This window comes from Pristis pectinata, chromosome 8, assembly GCF_009764475.1.
Source record: "Pristis pectinata isolate sPriPec2 chromosome 8, sPriPec2.1.pri, whole genome shotgun sequence".
NCBI lineage: Eukaryota > Metazoa > Chordata > Chondrichthyes > Rhinopristiformes > Pristidae > Pristis > Pristis pectinata.
The window spans coordinates 83,519,962-83,545,999 of record NC_067412.1 but is presented as its reverse complement, the minus strand read 5'-3'; the positions used below and the strand labels follow the sequence as shown (position 1 = coordinate 83,545,999).

Sequence of the window (26,038 nt, the reverse complement as noted above, 5' to 3'; positions counted from 1 at the left end):
CTTGGGCCTCAGCATACTTCAGCATCCTGTGCCAAACAAAGAAGCCCATGATGAGATGGTTAGTTGTCAGCATATCTGACTTCTCTCTCAACTCACATTTAGGGCAGCAGTGGAGAACACATGCTATAGGCCAAGGCTGCTTGATATACACCATTCATTTGAACCACGTGGAAAAAGGTAAGTAACTTGAGTTATTTTACTCTATGGTTTTTAATTACTTGTTTGTATTCTAAGGGGGTTTGAATTAAAGTTAGTTCTTATTAAAGTAATTGTACTGTTGTAATTATTTCTTTTTATTAAATAGTTTAAAGCATCTCTTAATATTGGAGCCATTTATAAACAGTCCAAAAATCTTGGGCAGCATTGAAGCTTTGGTTGGAGTTATACCTGGCATGAAGGAAAATGTTTGTAGTTGATGGAGATCATTTTAGAACATCACAGCCCAAGTTCCTCAGGGTGGTATACTCTCAGATGCCGAACATCAGCCCCTTTGGCTTTCCTTGGCTGGAAAACACAAGTCCGGATGTGTGGTACCATGTGTAGCAAGTCTGAGCAACATGCTGGATCCAAGATGATCCCAGCCATGGCATGTGAAGCACCACCCTGAAATAGCCTACCTAACATCATTGTGCATGTACCTTCACAGCATTACCTGCAGCAGTTCAAGGTGGCAGCTCATCAGCACCTTCTCAGGCTTTTAGGGAAAAATGATAAATGCTACCCTTTCCAGTTATCCTCACATCTCTTGAATGAATTTTTAAAAAATGAATATAACTAAAATGAAAAGTTCTTTTCAAGCAAGGTTACTTACACATTGCCAGCAATGGCATTATGATGGATTAAAGAATGGATACATACATAGGTTTCCTTCTTGAAATGGTTTTTCATTTGTCTAAAGATCATAAACTTCAAGTTGGAAGTCAGGAGGCTTTTTTTCTCTTCAACAGCATACAGGGCATGTGGATTCCCAGAAAAGACAATGAATTTGGGGTCAAGGAATATTTATCTTACAAGAGAGATGGATCAAGAATTGTTGGATTTGAGGAATACAGAGGCAGAAATTATATCACATGATTTTCTTCACAAGAGGTCACCTGGAAAGCTACATTGTATTCCTCAAAGCAGGTGAACAAGTGATATGAATAAAGTGTTAAAAGTTTGAATCGCGTGAGATTCATGGGTTGTATTTTCTACAATATACAGAAATGTTCTATGTTCCTGTCACTTTCCCCATTGTTCAGATTTAGATTAATGGTGGTTAAAAACCTTTATCACAATATTTATCTCTCTAATATTAGAATATCTGAATATCACAATACATAGATATTTCTTTGGTCATTTTTTTGCAAGGCCTGAAAATTATGAAATGGAGAGAACACAATCACTAAATTATAGACCAGTACTTACTTAGCAGGGAATATTATATTTGCTATAACTCAGAATGTGGTTGAAGCAGAATTGTTGCCCGTAATAAAGTTAGTTAATTTTATACAAAGTGAAAAAGAGAAAACCGTGACAAAAATATAGACTTCCAGATCATTCTTGCATAGAATTATGTAGAATAAACAACACAGGAAACAGGCATTCGACAAAACTTGTCTGTGTTGATGTTTATACTCTGCGCCAGACTCCTCCCATTCCAACTACTTTAACCATTTTGTTTTGAAAGCATCTAAGCCATTGCTTTTACCACTTCCTGTGATAATGAGATTCTCATTTAAATTAGCAAGTTAAAAAACTCTTTATTTTTGAGAATCGGTTGTATCATTTGTTTGAGGCTCCTAGTTTATAATGTTCACACAAGTGGAAACATTCTCTCCAGTGCCACATTGTCCAACTCAAACAAATTTTGAAGACCTATGTTATGTCTTTTCTACACAGAAGGCCCAAACTGCTCAATCATTTCTGAAAGCAGCAATCTTTCAGTTCTTTCAATCATCCTTGCAAATTTTATTTTCACTTTCAACAGTGCTTTGATATCTTCTTAAGATATCAAAGTTTTAAGATCAGAACTGCCTCATACTTTTAGGAGCAGCTTGACCAGAATCCTCCACTAGTTTAATACGAAGTAAATACTTTTGAACTACAGAGCTACATCTCAGCGTTTCATCAGCATCCTGTATTGCTCTTTAAGATTGTGATGAGACTTCTCATATTTTTGCTCTATCCCTGGTTGCGAGAAGTTGTTTCTCTTTTGATTTTTTTTGAGGTGCAGATAATGTTTCTATTTTTATAGCAAAATGTGTCACCTCAAATTTATCTATTATTTGTCACCAATTGCCAGTTTGTAATTTTTTTTCTAATTTCTTACATTGTTTGGTATTTTTCTCCAGTTTGATATCATATGCAAATTTTAGGAAAAGATGTTGGTTTCCAAATCAAAAAAGCAGTGGACTCAGTAAAGATGTTTGTGGAACAACTTCCCTCAATCTGAGAAACTATCTTTATCTTTAGTTTGTGCTTTATGTTAGTCAATTACCTACTTCATTTTTGTTCCCTGACTGTACATCCTCTGTTATGACATTACCATCTGGTAAGTCAATGAAAGCACTTAAAAATTTTAAGCATGGGACATCCAGTCCATCACCTTTGAATATTTTTCCCGTTACATCTTCAAAGAATTCTGTCTTGCTATTAAAACAACCTGTAATATTTTGTAATCTGTGCTACCTCGAGATGCTTGACAATTCTATTAATGTAGATTCCAGGATCATTCCCTTCATTGACAAAGATGAGTAGTGTATAGTTCACAGTTTTGGTCCCACCTCTCTTTCTGTGCCTCTATTAGTACCTCCTCAATTTTCTTAAGCATATGTGGTTCCATATCATTCAAATTAGGGGCTTCATCCTTTTTAAGTTTGCCAGTTTGTCAATTATTTTCTCCCTCTACATCCAGACTGCATTAGCAGGAGCCTTAACCTCACCCCATAGTGAAGTGTCTGCTTCATTATTTTCTTTCGTAAAAACTGTAAAAGCATGGTAATGCAATACTTTCAGATTCCTAGTATAACCAGAACGATCATCTTTCTCAACTTTTAGTAGCTCTATCCCTAATTAATTTTCCTTTGAAATTTGTATGTATCCATTGGCTATTTCTTTTTGCATTCTATGGTAATTTGACTTTGAAATTGCTTTTTGCTTGCTGAATTTTTAAAGTTCTCTCCTACTTTCTTCATATTTGTTTCATCCTTTAAGGTAACATAATGTTTTTGATGTGAACTGTCAATGCTCTACTAATGGTCATTATCCTATCTTCCTTTGGATCAGCTGCATTGACCAACCATTCACACTCAAATTATTCACATTGTAAACAGTTCAACTCAAAAAAAAATTTAGCTTTGAAAAATCGAAGTTTAAAAAACTGATCATCACTCTAGGAACACGGATGTAACACCTTTCAGAAAATAAAACCATAAATAAAACTTGCATATCTCACTTTTTAATTTGTACACAAATCAAATTCTATCATCTTTAATAATATCCTTATCAAACTTCATCACACCAACCTACCTTAAACAATGGGTTATTGAAGTGTTTTGTTCTACATCAACTGAAAGGTCCAAAAAATCTTCATCTTTGCTACTGACCTATGTAGAAAGCAAACAAGATTCTTAACAGTGTATGTTAATTAGAATTTTGCCCTATAATTTATTTTCCTTTGGAGGGTGATGGTAGAGAGGGGAGGAATTAGATAAGATATTTATTAGTCACATGTACATCGAAATACACAGTGAAATGCACCTAATGAGCCAGGCATTATATAAAAAGCAAACTTCCCCAATGGCTAAGAGATTAAAGGTAAAACGTAGGTGTAGCACTTAGTCAGACAAATGCCCGAGATTAGGAAGGAATCCTTGTGACCCTAGACAGCAGTGTGAACAAAGGTCAATTGGGACTTGGAAATGAGCTGCAAATGAGTGTGGTAACGGGAGAGTAAACCATTAAAGTCAGGGTAGGAACACTTATTGTAAATTTCTCAGAGGAGAGGGGAAGACAGTTCTTTCTGAGATCCTTACAGAAAAGAAGGTGCTGGCGAGACTGAGGGAGAGGTATCTGGAGAAGGGGCAAAATTCATTACATGTGAAATGGGATATACTTAGCCAAAACAATGAATATGATGAAGGAGAATCTTTGGCTGACAAATTAGGTAATTTTGGAAACAATGGTGTCGCATCCTTCATCAGCATAGAACCAATAGAGACAAATATTTGGAGAAGGGAATGGCACTTCTAAGTGAGGTAGAGTAAGAAGTTGTTTAAGCCAAATAGTTGTGCAAATTGGTGGGCTTGGCCAATGGACAGATTCTTATGAATAAAAGAAGGTGGAAGTAGCATGGAAGTATTCAGCTATGGGGGAAAAAAAATGAGACCACCAGAGTTAGACACACCTTAAAAAAATGCCACAAATCAAGCCGCTGCAAATTTCAGTTACATGATTTATTTGGAGGAAATGAATGGAGGTGAAGCAAAAGTGATTCAATTTGAGACCGTTATGCCAAGTAGGAAAATAATGATAGATTCAAGAAAGAATGGGGACATCTTGGTGAGAGATGAGAATTTGAATGAGCTGTACATTCAAAGTGAAAAGTAAACTATTAGGGCAAGAAAATTGCAATCAATTAAAGCGGCAGGTGGCATAAAAAGAATTGCAAATATTAGATGTCAGGGTCTTAGAGAGATATAGTACAGAAACAGGCTCTTTGGTCCATCAAGTGCTCACTGACCATCAGTCACTCACTTAGACCAATCCCATTTTTATTCTTCCCACATTCCCCTCAACTCCCCCCAGATTCTACCACTTACCTATACATTAAGGGAAATTTAGTGGCCAATTAACCTACCAATCTGCAAATCTTTGGAATGTGGGAGGAAACTGGATCACCTGGAGGAAACCCATGTGGACACAAGGAGAATGTCCAAACTCCACACAGACAGCACCCAAGGTCAGGATTGAATCTAGGTCTCTACTAACTGCACCACTGTGCCACCTGAAAAGTGGCAAAATATTTTAATTTAAGATAAGAAATAAGAGTTGGGAGAGCAACAGGCTGAAAGGATTTGTCTACTTTTGAGCATCTACAGGAAGCAGCAACAGGATGCAGCAGAGTAGGCTACGTGAGATGTAGGTAATGAGATCATTTCCAATGGACACAATGTCAGTAGCAGTCTGGGCAATGATGATTTAGTTTAGTTTTAGGGATATGTTCTAAAGGAAATAAGGTAAAACTCCAATAATCCAGCATCCTCAGGATTTAAATAAGACACACTTTTACGTTACACAATAAGGTTTTCAGTGAACCTGGTGAGTTTCAGTTTGTTAACACAAGCTGGGAGGCAGCAGAGTGGTGCAGCCTGCCTCACAGCTCCAGTGCCTTGGTTCAATCCCGACCTCCGGTACTGTTTGTCTGGAGTTCTCCCTGTTACGGCGTGGGTTTCCTCTGGGTGCTCTGGTTTCCTCCCATATCCCAAGGATGCATGTGTAGGTAGGTAATTGGCCACTGTAAATTCTCCCCAGTATATGGATGAGTGGCAGAATCTGGGTGGAGTTGAAGAGAATGTGAGGAGAATAAAATAGGATCAGTGTAAATAGGTGTTACTTGTTTGACATGAACTTGGACCAAAGGGTCTGTTTCTCCATGCTGTATGACTCCACACAAGTGCTCTGAATCCTGGCTCTGGCAACAAACACATTCCTGACCCTGGCTCCAGCTGCACACTGGGCCCCACAGTCCAGAACCCAGACCCAGCTGCAATCCTCATTCACATCCAGGACAAATGAGTGAGCCAGATGCCAAACCATCAGGATTTCTGAACAATCAGATAGCTGATTATTAGAGTTTTACTGTACAAGGAGTTGTCAAAGAGTTTGCATTCAGTCTCAGCAACAATACAACAAAATCCCCAATCTCTCAATAATTATAAAAATATCGTGGCTGGATCTCAGAAAATGGAGCTTTTTGTAGTTCGGGGGAAGATAGATTAGAGTGATTGTGAATAATGGAGAAATTTACATAACAACTTTACAATAATATTTGGCAATAAAAAGGATAATTAAATGAAGTTAGGAGGTCTGAGGGAGGGTCCAAATAGCTTCTGTGCTACAAGTGTTTACGAAATGATCCAATGCAACAAACAAAAGGCAGGAGGTCAATTTACCAGGCTTCTCCCGGGCTCATGGGTCACGGAGTAAAACATAAAAAGCTGGAGGAACTCAGCCGGTCAGACAGCAACTATGGAGGGAAATGGACAGTTGACGTTTCAGGTCAAGACCCTCCAGCTGGACGACACCCTCCTCCAGCTTTTTGTGTGTTGCTCCAGGTTCCAGCATCTGTAGTCTCTCATGTTTTCATGGGTCATGGAACCTGTGCAGCTAGTTTTACAGTTTCCTTCTTACCCCTGTATTCCCCCAAAATTCCATGATATTCATAATCCATCTTCCAGAAATGCTTTTTATTATTCTGTTGTCCCATGCATATTTTAGTCTTCATTACAATCATCCCCTGCTCTCAACTAAGCATGTAACAAATTAATTTTATTCACATGTATGGCATATTTACCTTGTTCCCCTGGTTCTGCTACTTTGTAAAAAAGGTAATTCATCTCCGATATATTCTGGTTTTGATGATGGCCAATAACCTTTTTGTTCTCTCCACAAATGGTCCCTGACTCACTGAATGTCTCCAGCATTTACTGTTTACTTTCATTCATCATTCTGGTCATTTCCACAAATAACTCAAACAACTTGTACATTTCCTAAACAATGTTTTCATGTGAACATTTATCAAATCACATATACTATTTTCAAACGTTCCTTATTATAGGCATCAAATACATGGGTCTGATTGTTAACTTTTGTTATGATCAGAATGTGATTAATAGGGTTATACCCTAAATGAAAATCTGATTAGTAAGATCATGCTGTCTATCAGAACTCTCCATTCTGAACATCAGCCTCATTGAATCATATCCTGTTTTTAAAAAGGGAGTCTCTGGTGGTTGGAGTGCTGTTAGAAATAATCCTCTATGGTAAATAACTGCTTTGATAGTGTTGCAGTATAGAATTCCACTTTAAAATAACCTTCCAGGATGCATCTAGTGGCGATTTCCCATATGGAGCACTTGTGAGGCACTAAGATTTTGCAGACCTCCATGTCATTATTGAAATGGCAAAGATATAAATTCCCAGTATAACAGAAACACATCTGGCAATGAGGTAAGCAACACAACTGTGGAATAATTAAAGCCCCTCCTTCTTCAGTACAATTAATAAACCACTTTACAGTAACATACAGATTTTATCACTTTGAAACTTACCGTTTCACAATTAAGACACCTTGTTTCGTTTGTTAGTGTTCCTTGGAATATTTCGTGTACCCAGGTTGGTTCCATTTTATCACTTTCCTCGCTTTCTAAATTGCCATTCTGTATCTTGCCATTCTGTTTCTCCTGTTTCTTTTCCTCTTGTAATAGATCAGCAATCGTGTTTAAAAGATAGTTCAGGAACTCATGTGCATCTTGCTGCATATAATTATCAAACAATTCTGGAAAAGGAAATAAAAACTTAACATCTCTGAACAAACTTGCCTTTGTAATCACTATAGAATACACTTAACTAGGTATTATTTTGCTTAATAACATTCTAAGAATTTTCCTTTTAATCTCAGGTAGGAAAAGTGAATCCACCAGCACCCACAAATATTTTTGTCACATTGAATCAAAATGTATTGTCAGTGCCACTATTTTGTTACTTTTTCAAATGGTGCTACACAGCACCACAAGCAAAATTACCACACCCTTGTTAAAAAATGAGTATGTACACACTACAGCAAAGAAAGTTGGACTATTTATATTTTCATAAGCAATTTAGAAGTTTTTTTAAACCAACTTCTGTCTTATTAGCATTTCCCTCCCTTGCCCTATTTTATTTGCCAATCAATATTACAGCATAAATGCAAAATTAAAGTAGGTTATGTTACACTTTCCAACCGCCTCATTATTCAAATACAACCCAGGCATCTTGAAATTAAAAAACAATTATGTCTGAGACATACAGAGACAGTACACTGATCTAAATGCAATAAAATTCACATGAATTCCTCATCATTATCCATTCCAAATTCAAAAATCTGCATTGATATATTTTTATTGTACCCTTACATTCACTCCAACTTAATCTTAGATACAAGTTTAAACCAGCCTGTAATAATGTCAGAAGCTTAGGTGTAACATATTCTTTGCTTTACAAACACAAATAGTTGGAAATGTTCACATTACCATTTTCTTTTCTTAATCTTGATATGAATTTCTTTGGTGGTATTACACCAACTTTCTTTTTCTGTGTCGCTATGCTATTAAAGAGGTCAGAGAGGCACGTAAGCAGGCTTTCTTTCTTCCTGGGCTGCACCTTGTAAGCCAGAACCTTTTCCCGAAATGGCCGACAGAAGTAAAGTGCTTGTAAAACAGAATTGCAATAGCAAGTATTGCCGAACTAATAAGATACAAGAAAACAAATACACAATAAGAAATGTGACATAAGATCCTTTTCTCTCAGTATTAATGAGTTAAAGACTCTTTCAGGTTGTATTACCTCAGCTGGTTCACACTACTGAATTCCAGAACAATCAAGGCATGAAACAGATTAGCAGCATTGAGTCTTTATACAAAAATGTATGATTTGATATCTACAGAAAAAAAGATCTTTTTTTTAAAATCACAGTTTAATTGTAAAACAAAGTAAGGCACATAGTACTGGGTTATCATTCTTGAAGAGCTTTAGTTTTTTTAATATATGAAAATAATTAAAAGTGTAATATTTTTGAAGTCTGTTATTACATTGACTGTTTACTGCTTCAAGTTCTCTTGTGGCCAAAATGACTATGTTGAAAACCATCTTTTCCATCCAGGGCATGTGGACCTAAATTGCCCTTCCTCCATGATATACATAAATTCATACAAGGCAAAGGATTAATACAAGAGTAAATAATGAACACAATCTGTCTTAATTAGGATAACTTCTCCAGGGATCAGTTCTTGTTTTACAGAAGATTGCCTCATGAAATCTGGCAAATGGTTGTATTCTTATCAGAGGTTTCTTAGACCTCTAAACCAATCTGTGGATGACGGCATTAGATGAATTTGCTTTTCTTCTCTTCCTGTCTGCTGTTTTTCCAAACCCTTCGTTTTCAAAGACCACATATGGAGAATTGCAATTTAAGTCTACTGCTATTGAACATTTCTTAGAATCATAGAACCATACAGCACAAAACAGGCCCTTCGGCCCACCATGTTGTGCCATCCATCAAACCACCCTCACACTATCTAAACCTTTCCTCCCGCATATCCCTCTATCTCACATTCCTCCATGTGCCTATCCAACAAACTCTTGAACCTGTCCAATGTATCTGCCTCCACCACCACCCCAGGTAGTGCATTCCATGCACCAACCACTCTCTGGGTGAAAAACCTCCCCCTGACATCTCCCCTGAACCTCCCACCCATAACCTTAAAGCCATGCCCTCTCGTCTTGAGCATTGGTGCCCTGGGAAGGAGGCGCTGGCTGTTTACTCTATCTATTCCTCTCAATATTTTATGTACCTCTATCATGTCTCCCCTCATCCTCCTCCCTTCCAGTGAATAAAGCCCTAGCACCTTAAGCCTCTCCTCATATTCCATACGCTCTAATCCAGGCAGCATCCTGGTAAATCTCCTCTGCACCCTCTCCAACACCTCCACATCCTTCCTATAATGCAGCGACCAAAACTGAACACAGTACTCTAAGTGTGGTCTAACTAGAGTTTTGTAAAGCTGCATCATCACTTCGCGGCTCTTAAACTCAATCCCATGATTTATGAAAGCTAACATCCCATAGGCCTTCTTAACTGCTCTATCCGCCTGTGAGGCAACTTTCAGTGAACTGTGAATATGAACCCCCAGATCCCTCTGCTCCTCTACACTGCCAAGTACCTTGCCATTTACCCTGTACTCTGCCCTGGAGTTTGTCCTTCCAAAGTGTACCACCTCACACTTCTCCGGATTGAACTCCATCTGCCACTTCTCAGCCCAGCTCTGCATCCTATCAATATCCCTCTGTAAGTTCTGACAGACCTCCACACTATCCACAACACCGCCGATCTTAGTGTCGTCCGCAAATTTACTAACCCAGCCTTCCACCCCCTCATCTAAGTGTTACGGACTCAGTGAAAGTCCCTTTAAGATAGAGAGTGTGTGTGTATGTGTGTGTGGGGCGTGCTTACGTCAATAGAAGATAAAGGACGTAATGACGTTGTTGAAGAAGTCAGAAGAAGAAAAGAGAGAGAGAGAAGGGAGAGAGACACCAGCCTGCTTGTTTTCTCTATCGATGGATGAGAAACAATAACTGTGTTTGCCACTGAAACCCATGTATGGAAGTTGGAAGTAATCCGGTGGAGTTCACTTTGTTGCTGACCTGTAGAAGGAAACAGGTATTTGTGTGTGGACGACCACGATTCGGATGCTTTTCGGGGTGAGGAAGTCACTACCGAGTAAACACTGAAGTGTCGTTTGGGTTCCATCGTGGAACATTTGGATTTCGTATGTACTCTCTCTATGTTCTCTACATCTACATCTTATCTTCAGACAACGGTGGTTGTTGAAGAAGCCCTTGCTCATGTTTCACCTTATGGCTTGCGGAACTGAACTTTAAGAACCATTCCGGAACTGGGAGTTTTGGACTTTGTCACACACACGAAGAGTTTAGTTTTGGGGTTAACGTTCGAGGTTTAACATTCTTGAATTCTAACATACTAACATTTTTTTTTTAACTTTTATTTTACGTATTATCATAAGTAGTGATTAATAAAATAGTTTTTAACACTGAATCATGCTCAGTGTGTTTCTTTTGTTGCTGGTTCGTGACATAAGTCATCTATAAATATCACAAAAAGTAGAGGTCCCAGAACCGACCCCTGCGGGACACCACTAGTCACTGCCCTCCAATCCAAGGGCACTCCTTCCACCACAACCCTCTGCTTTCTACAGGCAAGCCAATTCCTAATCCACACAGCCAAGCTTCCCTGAATCCCTTGGCCTCTGACCTTCTGAAGAAGCCTACCATGAGGTACCTTATCAAACACCTTATTAAAATCCATATAGACGACATCCACTGCACTACCCTCATCAATCTTCCTCGTCACCTCCTCAAAGAACTCTATCAGGCTTGTGAGGCAAGATCTTCCCTTCACAAATCCATGCTGGCTGTCCCTAATCAGTCCATTATTCTCCAGGTGTTCATAGATCCTATCCCTTAGAATCCTTTCTAACAGCTTACCTACCACAGACGTAAGGCTCTACTACCTTTTTTGAACAAGGGGACAACATTCGCCACCTTCCAATCCTTTGGCACCATCCCTGTGGACAACGAGGACTCAAAGATCCTTACCAGCAGTTCAGCAATCTCCTCCCTCGCCTCTCGAAGCAGCCTGGGGAAAATCCCGTCAGGCCCATTCCATTTCTTTTTTTTTTGAAAGCTGCACATAATGACTGACAGATAACTAAAAGGATAGTCATATGGGATTAGGGCTACAAGGAGAATAAACAGCAACATAAACTGGTTTGGCTGAACACCTCATTCTCTTGTGGTAATTTCCATCCAGAGATGCATGCTTATTCAGAGAGTTCCAGGAATTGTCAGATTTGTGTGTTTAATTTTCCATATTTGGAATTTTACTAATTTGCTTCCATTCTTGTGAACTCAGCACTTTCAGTTTCAATATACTTCCACTACTTCAAAAGAAATAAAAATTATAAAAGAAGAATAATTTGAAAAGGTAGAGAAATTAGTTTCAAGACGGCTTCAGAGAAATAGGAGCAACTCACATTGACCAAGCCAAAGTAATGCTCATTTACGGGAAACTGTTCTGGCCCAATCTCTTTTTCCAAAGCGGAGGCATTGGCGCCCTAAAAACAAAAAATCAAAGGAAAGATCATCTAATGAAATCGCAATGCAAACAACCATGTTTAAGTAACATCCACATGATAATTTTGAAACAAATTGAAACAATGTTCTAGAAAAAAAGCTTGCTGTTAAATATGGGATTCTAGAATGTTTGAAAGAATTATAAAATCAGTCATCTTACTGTAAGAAATACAATTTTAATAACAAAAGTAAATGGAGCCAAAATGGCCACTGCCAAGTCCAATTTTAGAATAGTAAAATGCAAGTCAAGGAAACCTTTGCAATTTCCATCACACTTAAGGTTTTGTTATATCTATTCGTACTGCATTTATCAAAGAGAGAATAGATTCAAGTGCACAGCAGTCACAAAACCTTAAGACATTATTGGCTAGAGATTCATTCCCAGTAGGTCATGTTAAACTTTCTATATAACTGATTAAGCATGTTGTAATTTGAAATGAATTTCAAAGGCAGAATACAAAGTGCTGATAGGATTACATAGCCTATTTAAGACTCAGAATCAGATTTATTATCACTGACATATGAAATGAAATCTGTTGTTTTGCGGCAGCAGTACAGTGCAAAGATATAAATAAAAATCTATAAATTATATAAAAATCTATAAATTACAACAAAAAAAGTGCAAAAAAAATAATGAAGTAGTGTTCATGGATCACTCAGAAATCTGATGGTGGAGGGGAAGAAGCTGTCCCTGAATCATTGAGTTTGGGTCTTCAGGCTCCTGTTCCACCTCCCTGATGGTAGTAATGAGAAGGGGGCATGTCCCGGATGGTGAGGGTCCTTAATGACGGATGCCGCCTTCTTGAGGCACCACCTCTTGAAGATGTCCTTGACGGTGGGGAGGGTTGTGCATGTGATGGAGCTGGCTGAGTCTACAGCCCTCTGCAGCCTCTTGGAGCCTCCATACTAGGCTGTGATGCAACCAGTCAGAATGCTCTCCACTTTATATCCAAGCTAGCTCTTAAACCCAGAATACATGACATGACAACAGATATCCAAACTGCAAAGAAATTCCTCAATTTCAATACTGAATAAGAATGTAAATATTATTTGAAAGGGTATATCAATATTGATTGAAAATTGTACATTTTGACACAACACTGACAATACAAGTACAAAAACAAAATACTGCAATGCTTGAAATTCTAAATAAAGAAAACAGAAAAAGATGGAGAGATAGACAATATTAAAATCTCAGGGTGGTGATCATCAGATGGGCATCATGAACTTTTATTCCTCAAAATCCATTCAGAGTCCCTTGATAAATGCTGAATTTGCTAAACAAAAATTAGGGAAATGCTACAGCACTAATATTCTAGTGCTAAGTATTTTGGTATGCTCTGCAGTGTATTCATAAATTTGCCACTACAAATCAATGCTATGGGTACTTTAATTTTAATTTAATTAAATAGCTGCAATAGAGGGGTCCTGGGGGCAGTCACTATTACACAAAAGGAATTTTTTTGTTTGATCTAGATGCTGATCTGCATCATCTTAATACTTCTCCATCTTAAAATGCAAGTAAGAACATTATTTATTATCTCTCTTAAACACACACACTAAACCATGAAGGAACCCATGCAGTAAATTGTAAGATTTGATTAATTAACTGAAAGTTGTAGAAGATAAATATTTAATTTTTAAAAAAATATCGACTGGAGCACTTGATCCTTTATTAAATTGTACAATTTTGTGTGTCATTGTCACAGGGAACTAAGCTGGCAACACATGAATAGACTGATTAGGATAACTATCATGCATGCCTTACAAAAATCCATTAAATATTCAGATTAGGATGTGAAATGAATAAATAATTTTAAAGCGTATGTTGTATGATATGCCAGGAAGAAGTCTTAAAACAATGATGATGTTCAAAATATTCAAGTAATTGACATGGCTACACAGTACTTTTATACACCAATGCGCTGTGCCATAATGGGAGGCCCAGATTCACACTCTCAATTCTAGTTTCCAACTTCAGTGAGATGAGGCAAAGAATGGACAAAAGCAATTTGCTCATGTTTGTTACCCTACCCTGGCAATGTAGTGCTTTTAGATAAGCTACAGTATGAAATTACTTTACTGGTTGAAATGCAAGCATTAATGAAAAAAAGGCTGGGGTGGAAATTCATTTATATAATGTTATTAATATCCACCCTAAAAATTATTGCAACTTTAACACACAAATCATGGTAACAGTAACCTGTGAAAAGCACAGGTAGAAATATTGCACATCCTCTTTATACATACAGTTATTCTCAAAAACTACAAATCTCTCATCTACAGAGAAATCCCAAAGTACTTGGTTTCAACAGTTCTCCACACATCTATCCACGAAGAGGCAATAGTTGAGCTGAGCATAATGAAATCAACACATGTCACTAAAAATGACAGGTACTCCATAATAATGGAATGGGAGGTGTTGAGGAGAGTTGGTGGGGTTGGGGAAGGAATATACTTTAACAACTGCTTTAAAAAAAACATGTTCACATATTTGTTCCTTTAAAGGACTATGAGAAATGAAAATTACAATATTTAAGTTCTGATGTTTTTTCCAAAGAATTAAATAAGCAATTTGTTCAACTGTCTCTGAAATCACTAATCAACTGAGACCCATTATGATTCAAAATCTCCCTTCTTTTTCGAAGAACAGACTTACATTTACTAATTTCCAACCTAATAGAATCTTCCTAAAATCTAGAGACCTTTGGAAAATTAAAAGCAATGCTGCAATTATCTCACTAACTGCTTCTTTTAAGACACAAAGAAATCTGGGCCAGATTGGTCCACAATTACAAGCGATTTGCTCAGTACCACTTCTGTGGTGATTGAAGTGTTCGAAGTTCCTTCTTCCTTCCCAATTCCAGAGTTAGAGCTATTTATTGGTTGCCACGTGTCCTCTGCAGTGAAGATAATTAAAAAATACCTGTTTAGTTCATCTGCCATCTTCATGGTTTCTTTTATTTATTTCCCAGGTTCACTTTCTATAGGACCAACACTCTTCCTTTTGAAATATCTATAGAAACTCCTACTATTTGTTTTTAGACTTCTGGCTAGCTAGCAGAAAGGTTAGCAACTTGGACATTAAATATTAATTTCTCCATTGATGTTGACCTGCAGGGTTATTCCAACTTCTCTTTTTTTTTTAATCTATTAAACTCCATTTTCTCCCCCATGGCCTCAAAGCATATGAATTTACCCACCCAATAGGACCAGAATAAAACTTGCAAAAATAGCTAAGAAAAAAAAAAGACCTGTACACAAAGACCTGGCACAAAGTTCAACTGTAAAAGATGTCAAGTGCATCCCATTTTTCAACAAACACATTCACTTCATTGGGGATACCTGGATGGTGAAAACAAGCAACATGCACAGCTGATTTTCCACATAATAATTCATAAACACTGAAGCTACTGCAGAACTACTCCAATGACCCTAGCTGAGGCATACATAGATCAGAAATTGATTGTGGATCATGCCTTCATCAGAACCCTGAAACATTAGCTGTTTCTCTTTCCATAGATGCTGCCCTGACCTACTGAGTTTTTCCAGTATTTTCTGTTTTTATTACAATACATTCCTGGTCCTCCCTCATACTGTTCTCCTTACCCTTGAAGGCAACCAAATATCAGTTCCCTGCATCCTAACTTGCACTAGGTTCCATTCAACCATAACCCCTGTGCGTACCAGTCAATCAGCCTCAGACACCTCAGTTTTTAAACAAAATAAACTTTATTCATAATGAAAGACAAGCTATATACAATAATAAAACAGTGCAAACCTTTACATTCATGTACAGATCAATCAATCATTAGTGTTACATTTTGTAAAAAACCACAGCACCGATGCCACCCGTTTGGCTCCCTGGGGTGATACCCCAATCCCATATTTACCATCCTAAAGGGGATTCCTCGCTTGACCCTGCCCCTCCCTTTCCAGTGGCAGAAGAACCCTAAACTGTTGTCCTTCCTCACCAAGCCCTCACATTAGCTGCACCCAGCTTCAGTGCATCCGTCAGCACGTACTCCTGCAGCCTGAAATGTGGCAGTTGGCAGCATTCCCCTACGGACATCTCGCAGTGCTGGGAGACCAACAAGTTTCGGGCAGACCAAAGGGCATCTTTCACCGAGTTGATGACCTTCCAGCAGCAGTTGATGTCCGTCTGTGTGTGTGTCCCTGGGAACAGCCTGTAGATCAGAGAATCCTCTGTTACGCAGCTGCTGGGGATGAACCGTGACAAGGACCCTTGCATCTTTCGCCACACCCTCCTCGCAAACCCACAGCCCGCAAAGAGGTGGGCGACCATCTCGTCCCCAACGCAGTCCTCCCGGGGGCTGCACGTGCTGGGAGTGATGTTCCGACCATGCAGGAAGGATCTGACTGGGCGGGCCCCTCTCACCGCCAGCCAAGCGAGGTCTTGGTTGCTCCAATTCCAACAGCTTCCACGTTCCGAATTTAATCACTTCAACATTGGCAGCCACATCTTATTAGCAAAGGCCCTTAATGCTGGAATTCTTTCCCTTTGTCCTTGCTTTTCCTTTAGACTAACTAGTCCATCAAGTCTAAGTATGCAGCCAAATTTCAAATAAATCGTTATAAACTCAAAAACTCTCTTCCATCTCCCACGTAACTAAAGGGAACAGGAAAAAAAACTGAAGCAAATTTAAGAAAAATATTCTTAGAAATTTCTCCAATTCGGGACATCATATAATAAGAATTTAGGAAACTACCGTGAACATAAACCACATTAACAATACTTCATTCACCTTTTGTATGCAATAATATCAACCTTAGACAGGAACACATCCAACTTCCTTACGAAAGTACCTCAATGTACAAACACAGCAACTTGCCAAGATGACTGTGAAAAGGTTCTTGACACTTAATATTTCTCTAGATTTATATTTCTTATGTCCAAACCCTCTGTTTTTTGTACCATGCAATTCAAATAGCCTATCTGCCAAGATACAAGCTGATTCCTTCATTAATGCAAATATATCAAAGAATATAAAACAGTACAACACAGGAATAGGCCCTTTGCCCCATGATGTTTGTGCTGAACATGATGCCAAACTAAACTAAATCTCTTCTGCCTGCACATAATCCATATTCCTCCATTCCATGCATATTCATGCAACTATCTAAAAGCTTCTTAAATGCCAGTGCTGTATCTGCTTCCAGCACTACCCTTGGTAGCCCATTCCATGCACCTATCACTCTGTGTAAAAAAAAACGCCCTGCACATCTCCTTTAAACTTGTCCCCTCTCACCTTAAATGCGCATCCTCAAGTATTTGAGGCATGAACTTTGATTTGATATACTGATGTGGTGAAATGATTTGTATGGGTGGCATGCAAAACAAAGTTTTTCACTGCACTTCAGTACATGTGATGATAATAAGCCATTTAACAATTAACATTTCTACCCTGGGAAAAAGATTCTGACCGTGTATCCTATCTATGCCTTTCATAATTTTATTAACTTCTTTCAGGTCTCCCCACAACCTCTAATTCTCCAGAGAAAACAACCCAAGTTTGTCCAACTTCTCCTTGTAGATCATATACTCTATTCCAGGCAGCATCCTAGTAAACCTCTTATATACCCTTTCCAAAGCTTCCACATCCTCACTGTAATGGGGGCGACCAGAACTGCATATCAAAATCTCAAATTATATTCTTCAAGAAAACAATTGATGATTGAGGCATTTTGAGTAAGGCTTCATTCTAATTAAGACACAAGAGACTGCAGATGCTGAAATCTAGAGCAAAGTGCTGGAGGAACTCGGTGGGTCAGGGAGCATCTGTGGTGGGAAATTGACTGCCCTTTCCCCTCCACAGATGCTGCCTGACCCGCTGAGTTCCTCCAGCATTTTGTTTTTTGCTTTATCATTCTAATGACATCTTCTTAACTTTTATAGATATTCTATATTTCCCCCAGATTAGAAAATATTCTAGATATTGCTGAAACAAGATAATTTGCAAGAAATGGATCTATTTCCCACTACATCTAAACCTGATGGTAAGCTTTATTCCTCATGCAAGGTTTGCATTATACAGTGAAACTCTTGATAATCTGGTACCCATGGGACTTCGATAGTGCTGAACTAGCAGATTTTCTGAATGTTGGACATTATTTCTATTAACAACCAAACACATTTATTTCACTTTTTTTTTTACATGCTATACAGTAATATAATAACTTTTCCAGTGAACCTAGTAAGTTTATAGAATGGGAAATATACAAGCACTCCAGACCCCTGCTCCAGCTGCAAAACTACCCACGTTCCTAAGCATAAACCCAGCTCCAGCCACACAGCGGATTCACAAACCAATCTTGTGCATTCAAGGATCAGTCCTCTAATGCATGCAGGTCGATCTGTCTATTTAACTGCTGGAAGCACCCAAAATCTAGATGAATACATCATTTCCACCAGATTATCTTTGTTCATCAATCCAGTAATCATAAAAATACTGAATCTAGTTGGTGAAGAATAAAGTGATTTCCCTTCTCTATTCAAATAGTCATACATCAGTTTCCCCAAACATTTCATAACAACTTGCACATAACTGAAGTCATAAAAATCTGAAAGAGGTTTCCAGCACCTGGCTAATGTCATAGCAATTGAAAGCATGGCTGCCAATAGTACTGCAGTTAAGTTTAAGGATTGGAGTAATGAGAGGAGTACAGGTATCTCAACATTTATAGGGTTGGATGAGATTATAGATATAGGAAGCACTGGGACCATACAGGAAAACAAGGATGAGAATTTTAAAATTGAGGCATTGCTTAAGCTATTATATGTCAGCAAGGTCAGGAGTTGGTGGACATGGGCAGCAGAGCTTTGGCGTTGTTCAGGGTGAGCAGAACAAACAACAGTGAAGTCTGGAGATAGCAATGGCATGGATGATTGTAGCAGCATCAAATAAGCTGAAGCAAAGACAGAATAGGATGATGGTACAGAGATAAAAATGGGAGATCTTAGAGATGACAGAGATAAGAGATTCAAAACTCTACTCAGGATCAAATATGACACCAAGATTGTGAATACACTCTGGTTCAATGTCATGTAGTTGCCAGGGAGAGGGGTGGAGTTGGTGGCTAGGAAATGGAATTCATATAAGAGGATTGCATTATTTGTGAAAAAACATGATGTAAAGACATCAGTCTGAAATTCTAAATGCAGCTCATTTAATTGAGCATTCCTTTTCATCTGTTTCTCTTTTCTGTAACAGTATAATTCTGTGGCACATCACTAAGATACATTAAAACAGCCTGGGTTGCTGATTTATCTGCATCATTATGATGAGGCATCTCTGCTCTAGTCAGCAGGGGAAACAGAGATGGAGAAGAGATCACACAAATAGTAAAAGGTTTTCTTAGTAATTGCCTAGCATGACGACAAGACTCAAAAAAGAACCTGAATAATCAATAAAAACTACTGTCAAATACCTGCTGATCGCACAGAATTGTGGCAAAGCAAGGGAGATATAAAGGCAAATATTTATAGTTATGTAGGTTAGCAGGGAGGCAGATGAGGGAAAGAGGAACAGGAAGATCAAGGAATTGAAATCTTAGAATGAATAACTGATGATCCCCTCTTTTTTTATACAAGTGTTTTCTACAAAAAATATTTATGTTAATGCTCGTTACTTGTAGACTGAAGGCAGGAATTAGTAAACTTCTCAATGTGTCCAGGACAATAGTTAATCAAAGCACAAAGCAGAAGAACTCCACAAAAATGAAAAATTATTGTTTTGTTAAAAAAATTCAGCAGTCCATTTAATAAATTTGTGGGTTAAAAGCAGAATCACTTTTTAAACAAAGTGATTGATAGGTTCTTTTGTCTTGACTAATTCAGAAACAAAATGGGTATTTTACTAAATAAAAGGATAAACAAACCTGGGTGATTACCAGCAACTCTTTGAATTTCATTGATTTTTATCAGGACTGTGAGATTCCGAGACTCCACTTCAGTTTGCCCTTTTTATTTTTTTTCGGTTTAGCCTTACATCCTTTTTCTCTTCCAAAAGAAAATTGCGCAAGTTGCATCAGGTACTTGACCTTTCCAGCAGGTTAACTTTCACGGTCTTTGCAAATAACAAAGAGTGTAGCTGGGTTGATGTATGTGATCACTGGCAACATAGGGAAAAATCAAGTTTCTTTGGGAGATTAATAAAAATTCAACTAATGTTAGATTGTGCTGTCCAGTCCTGGGAAATGTTGTTTGAATGCAATTATGTATCAAAAATAACCTTCCACAGATTTTCAAATCCCAGGAGTAATCTGAAAGAGTGTTATTGTTATACATGTACATAATCACCACAGGCCAAAAATGGATTTTGAAAAACTGTGGCACTTGTCTTGGTGACAAGCACATGGTAATTAGATGCTCCATCTCTTTTTTAAAAAGTGGGGCAGCTGGGAAAAGGGAAGGAAAATGTTTCCGGAACAGGAATAGGGCAAATACCCTTCTCCTGAAGGCTGACCTCAGTTAGCCATTTTATACCATCAACCTTGAACTCTCTTCTCAGAAGTACATTTCTAGTTATACCAATTATATCAGCAAAGTTTCCTAGTTCCTCATTCTGCAAATTAGCTACTGTTTCAATCACTAATCTCCAAGAAAACACGTCGTGCAAGAAAGTCACATATATTACAGCAATTGAGACCACACATAAATTTTTATAAGATTGAAATTAATATTACATTAACTTCCCAACAGTTTACGTTACACTCTGTTTTGTATATAGATTTATCCAACAGAACAATGTGAAAAGCCTTTGACAATCTTCAGATCCACAAAACATATGGTACAAAGCAAAGTGAGGAGTATAAACCGAAATAACAGAGTTGCCTGCTGATCTAAAATCAGATTATTATTCTGCTCTGTGAAGCACAGCAGAAATACCACAATAATGCAAATATTACATTTATGGGAAGAATGAATGAAGAGTTCCCGGAAGCTTTTCAATAAGCAGCCTTTGCAATATTAGTCTTGGGCTTAGCAACAACTAAATTATGAAATCAAAAGAGGGGGCCGTTAAATTTAGAAACATTAGTGTCTCGATAAATGAAAATAATTATTCAACTCAATATTAATTCTAATTGCACATTTAAATCCAAATAGTGGCCTCATATATGACCACTGAGAAGATCATTGGGGAAATCTGCCCACTGCTTTACATTTTTCCTTACTGTCACACCGACAATTTCAAACAACCGTCCTTCTAAATTCACCACGATAGAAATTATCTGTCCATGTTTCAAATAATGGGGAATCTCATAGGAGATCCATAATAAATACAAGCAGGAGTAGGCAAGGCCTCTTGTGCCTGCTCCAGCATTCAATAACATGCTGGCTGATCCATTCCTAGTCTAATCTCGAAGTTCGGCCTGAATCGCATAACTCTTGACTCCCTTCAACCTTGAATATACACTTGGGACTTTGGTGATGCTGGACCAGCAGATTTGCTGGACTGTTGGATGTTATTCCCTATTAATACACAACACATTTTTAAAATTCACTTCTTTTAGATATTTCCTAGTGAACCCAGTAAGTTTAAAGGGAGTGTGGGAACAGGGATTCTAATCAATTTAAAGAGAGTACAGTAACTGGGGCCCTGGTGAGTTGGAAGGGAGCATGGCAGGACCTTAGGCCCTGACGAGAAAAAGGGAGTGAAGGAACTGGATCCCTGACGAGTCAGAAGGGAGCACAGGAACCATGGCCTCAATAAGTATTATGTAATATTATGGTAAATCTTTCCTGCATCCTCTCTAAACCCTTTAGATGTGTCCTAAAGTGTGGAACCCAGAACTGGACAATAGTCCAGTTGTAACCAAATCAGTTGTTTTATAGAGAGAGAAACAAAGGACTGCAGATGCGGGAATCTAGATGAAAAACACGATGATGCTGGAGGAACTCAGCAGGCCAGGCAGCATCTGTGGACAAAAGCAGGTGGTCAACGTTTCAGGTCAGGACCCTCCTTCAGGACTGAAGAAAGGAAAAGGGGAAGCCCAATATATAGAAGGTAAAAACAGAGCAGTGATAGGTGGACAAAAGAGGGGAGATGGGCACAAGGTGGTGATAGGAGGATGCAGGTTAGAGACAGTGATAGGCTGATGCAGGGGAGGAGGGGAGAGCAGGTCCACCGGGGGATGGGTCAAAGGTAAGGAGGAAAAAAAAGGGGGTAGAAAGAGAGATGGGCTAGGAAAGGGAAAAAAAGAAGAGGCATGGTGGGTGTGGAGGTTAATTAAAGTGGGAGAATTCAATGTTCATGCCGTTAGGCTGCAAGGTTCCAAGATGGAAAATGAGGTGCTATTCCTCCAGTTTGCGCTTGGAATTCTCCTGGCAGTAGAGGAGGCCGAGGACTGACATATCTTGTTTTATAAAGGTTCATAATGGTTCCTTGTATTCATCTGCTATTTATAAAGCCCAGTATCACGTTTTGCATTTAACCACTTTCTCAACTTGTCCTGTCATTTTCAATGAACTATGCACTTAAACTCTCAAATTCCTCTATTCTTCTACCCCTTTTAGAATTGTGCTCTCTAGATTAACTGCCTGGAGATACAAGTAGATGAGAAAATAATAAAAAAAAAGAAAAAGAAATTAATGCTGGAGCTGTAAGATGCACACAGGAGAAGCAAAATATTGCAGATGCTATAAAATGCAAAATTAAAACAAAGAATGCAGGCAATACCTACTGGGTCATGCTGCACACATGCAGAAAGGAACAGAGCTAATATTTCAGGCTGATGACTTTTCATCAGAGCTGGATAGTTTTTATACAAATTAACAAAATTGGTTAGTTGAAACTGTCAAATCCAATGTCAAGTCCTGAGGGCTACACCATGCTCTAAAGAGACGAGATGCTGTTCCTCGAGCTTACATTGGGCCTTGATGGAACAACTGCAAGAGGCTAAGAGGTCAAAGTGGGGGAGAGCTGCCAGGAAATTAAAGTGACAGGCAAACATAAGGTCACCCATGCAAACTGAAAGGAGGTGCTTCACCCAATCTGTATCCGGTTCCTCCAATGCAGAGGAGACTGCATTATGAATACCAAATGCAGCTTTACTAAACTGGATATAAAAATGAATAGCTGCTTCACCAGAAAGCAATGGCCGAGTCCCTGGATGGTGGAAAGGTAGTGGATGTTAGTGAATATGGCAGAATGAACCAGAGCAATGTGGAGGGAATTTTTTTTTTAATGAAATGCTGAAAGGGGAGAAGGGATTATGTCCCTAGTGGTGACATGATGCTAAAAGTGGCAGAAATTACAGAGATGATCTGGTGAATGCAGCAGGAATTATGGAAGATGTTTTGTTGAATTTGAATGAAGGATGAAGTCATGGGAGACCTTTTCTTTCTTCTGGGTGGGAGGAGATGGGGTGACCATAGAAGTACAGGAAATGAAGCTTTGCAGAACACTTCTTTTCATTCTGCAAGGATGACCATAAACTTACAGTTGCCCGTCACTTTAATTCCCATCTCACCAAGACAAGTTTTTGTTCCAGTGAAGCCCAGCGCAAGTTGAAGGTGCAGCATCTCATCTTCTGATCTGACCCTCAGACCTTAATGCTGCATTCAACAATTTTAGATAATCAGCCCTTCCAGTTCAATCAGAACTGGTCGGTTCTGACAAAAGGTCAAGAACTGAAAATGTTACCCATTTCTCACTCCACTGATGCTACCTGACGAGTTTTTGCATCACACTCTGGTTTTATTTCAGATTTCCAGTACCAGCAATAAGCTTGACACCATACAGTCAAGAAGCTAGACACAATACAGGACATAGCAGCCTGCTTGATAGACACCCCATCCACAACCATTCACTCATTCCACACAGTAGCAGCAGTTTGTACCATCTACGGGATGCAGTGCAGGAACTTACCAAGACTCCTTACATGGCACCTTCCAAACCCATGACCAGCTAAAAGGACAAAGGCAGCAAAAGCATAGGAAACATCACCATCTGGAAGCTGCCCTCAAAACCACACAGCATCCTGACTTGGAAATATATTGTCATTCCTTCACCGTCACTGGGTCAAAATCCTGGATATCTCCCCCTAATGGCATTGTGGGTATATGCACACCTCAGGGACTGCAGCAGTTCAAGAAGACAGCTCACCACCTTCCCAAGAGCATCTAGGAATGGGCAATTAAATGCTGGCTTAGCCTGCAAAGCCCACATCCCTTGAATGAATATATTTTTTAACAATTGTGTTATTTTCATTTTTTTCTGTCTCCTCTTGCAACTTCATTCATCTAATCTCCCCCAGCCATCTCATCTGCTTTTAACAAACCTTGACTGCCATCTCTAAGTAGGCACCATCACCATTTTTCAGGATTTGGGAATTGCTGGCAAAACCAGAATTTAATGTCCATCCGTAATGGTCCATGAGAAGATGATGACAAACTGCCTTGAACTACCTGATATCCTGCTGGTGAAGGTACTGTCACAGGTTTGTGGATTGGGGGAGTTCCAGGATTTAACAATGAAGAACATTACAATTCCAAGTCAGGGTGTAGTGCAACTTAGAGGGGAACCTGCAAGAGGTAATGTTTGCATGCACCAGCTGCCCTTATCCTTCTTGGTGGTACAGGTAACAAGTTTGAGAGGTTCTTTCAAGCAAGCCAGACACTTAGCTGTAGAACATTTTGTAGATCATATACCAGCAGTGAAGAGAATGAAAACTAAGTGCCAATCAAAGAGTCTGTTTTGTCCTGGATGATCTCAAGCTTTCTGTGAATTGTTGAAAATACATTCATTGAGGCAAATGGAGAGTATTCCATCACATCATCACATCCCTGACATGCACCTTGTGGAAAGCCTCCGGGGTGATGGGAAGTGAATCACTATCCCAGGAACTCTCAGTCACTGACCTGCTCTTGTAGCAATGGAAGTAGAGACATACAGCATGGAAACAGGCCCTTCGGCCCACTGAGTCCTCACTAACCATCAACCAACAATTTACATTAATCTTACACTCATCCCATTTTCATTCGCCCCCCCAGATTCTATCACTCAGCTACACACTAGAGGCGATTTACAGTAGCTAATTAACCTGAAAACCAGCACATTTTTGGGATGAGGGAGGAAACCCATGCAGTCACAGGGAGAACATGCAAACTCCGCACGGACAGCACCACCATCAGGATTGAATAGGTCTTTTGCACTGTGATGCAGCAGTTCTATAAGCTGTGCCACTGTGCTGCTCTTTTTTTTAAATATAAAAGAAAAATGTAACAATTTCCAACAGGAAGCCCCTTAGTTTGGATAAACTGCCCCGGGGGCTGACATAAATGCCATGGAGTCATACAGAGAAATAACATAAAGACAGGTCCTTTGGTCCATCGGAGTTCATGCCAACTATCAAGCACCCATTTACACTAATCCTACACTAATGCCATTTTATTCTCCCCATATTCCCATCACTTTCCCCTGGATTCAATCACTCACCTACACAGTAGGGCAACTTACAGTGGCCAATTAACAAATAAACCTCACTTTTTGGGACATGGGAGGAAACCAGAGAACCCAAAGAAAACCCATTGTGGTCACAGGGAGAATGTGCAAACTCCATATAGATGGTATGCAGGTACCCAGAGAGAAGTTGGGCAGTATCAAACAAAGGCAAACACCAGGCCCATAAAACAGTCAGGCAATTCAATTCTATCTTTAGTACGAAGGTCAGAGGAGACAGCGAACACAGTCTCTCGCTACCACAAATTTTGTAGTCAAGTATCCCACATTTGGAGTCAGCACACCCCAAGTACAACAGCCTTGTCCTGTGAAAATAGCCATAGCAATCACTGACACGCCCCTGCCAGGTAAGTCTAGTACTTATGAGGCTGGTCTAATTGAGTTTCTCGCAAAGGTGAACCCCAATGTGTTGATGATGGCGCACTCAACAATGGCAATGCCATTAATTGTCAGGGGTAGCTTGTTAGACTCACTCTTGTCAAAGATGGTCATCATCTGGCACTTCTGAGGTACAAATTCTACTTGCCACTTATTAGCCCATGACTGAATGTTGTCTAGGTCTTGCTGTGTGCAGGCATGAACTGCTTCATTTACTGAGGAGT

General features: G+C 39.0%; 1 protein-coding gene across 3 annotated transcripts in view; it reads right to left on the bottom strand.

Moving 5' to 3' along the window:
• LOC127573176 (ubiquitin carboxyl-terminal hydrolase 12) overlaps nucleotides 1–26,038 on the bottom strand; it is a 42,443-nt gene that overhangs the window by 14,499 nt on the left and 1,906 nt on the right. For 2 of the 3 annotated variants that reach the window (XR_007956759.1, XM_052021149.1), the window contains exons 2-5: nucleotides 11,853–11,933; nucleotides 8,274–8,487; nucleotides 7,314–7,540; nucleotides 3,511–3,587 (exon numbers count right to left, since the gene is read on the bottom strand). Coding sequence is in view for 2 of the 3 variants with exons in the window: in XM_052021149.1 (XP_051877109.1) it covers nucleotides 3,511–3,587; nucleotides 7,314–7,540; nucleotides 8,274–8,487; nucleotides 11,853–11,933 (599 nt within the window). In the remaining variant the exon portion in view is untranslated. The remainder of the gene's footprint in view (nucleotides 1–3,510; nucleotides 3,588–7,313; nucleotides 7,541–8,273; nucleotides 8,488–11,852; nucleotides 11,934–26,038) is intronic. The other variant, XM_052021150.1, reaches the window with a different exon arrangement.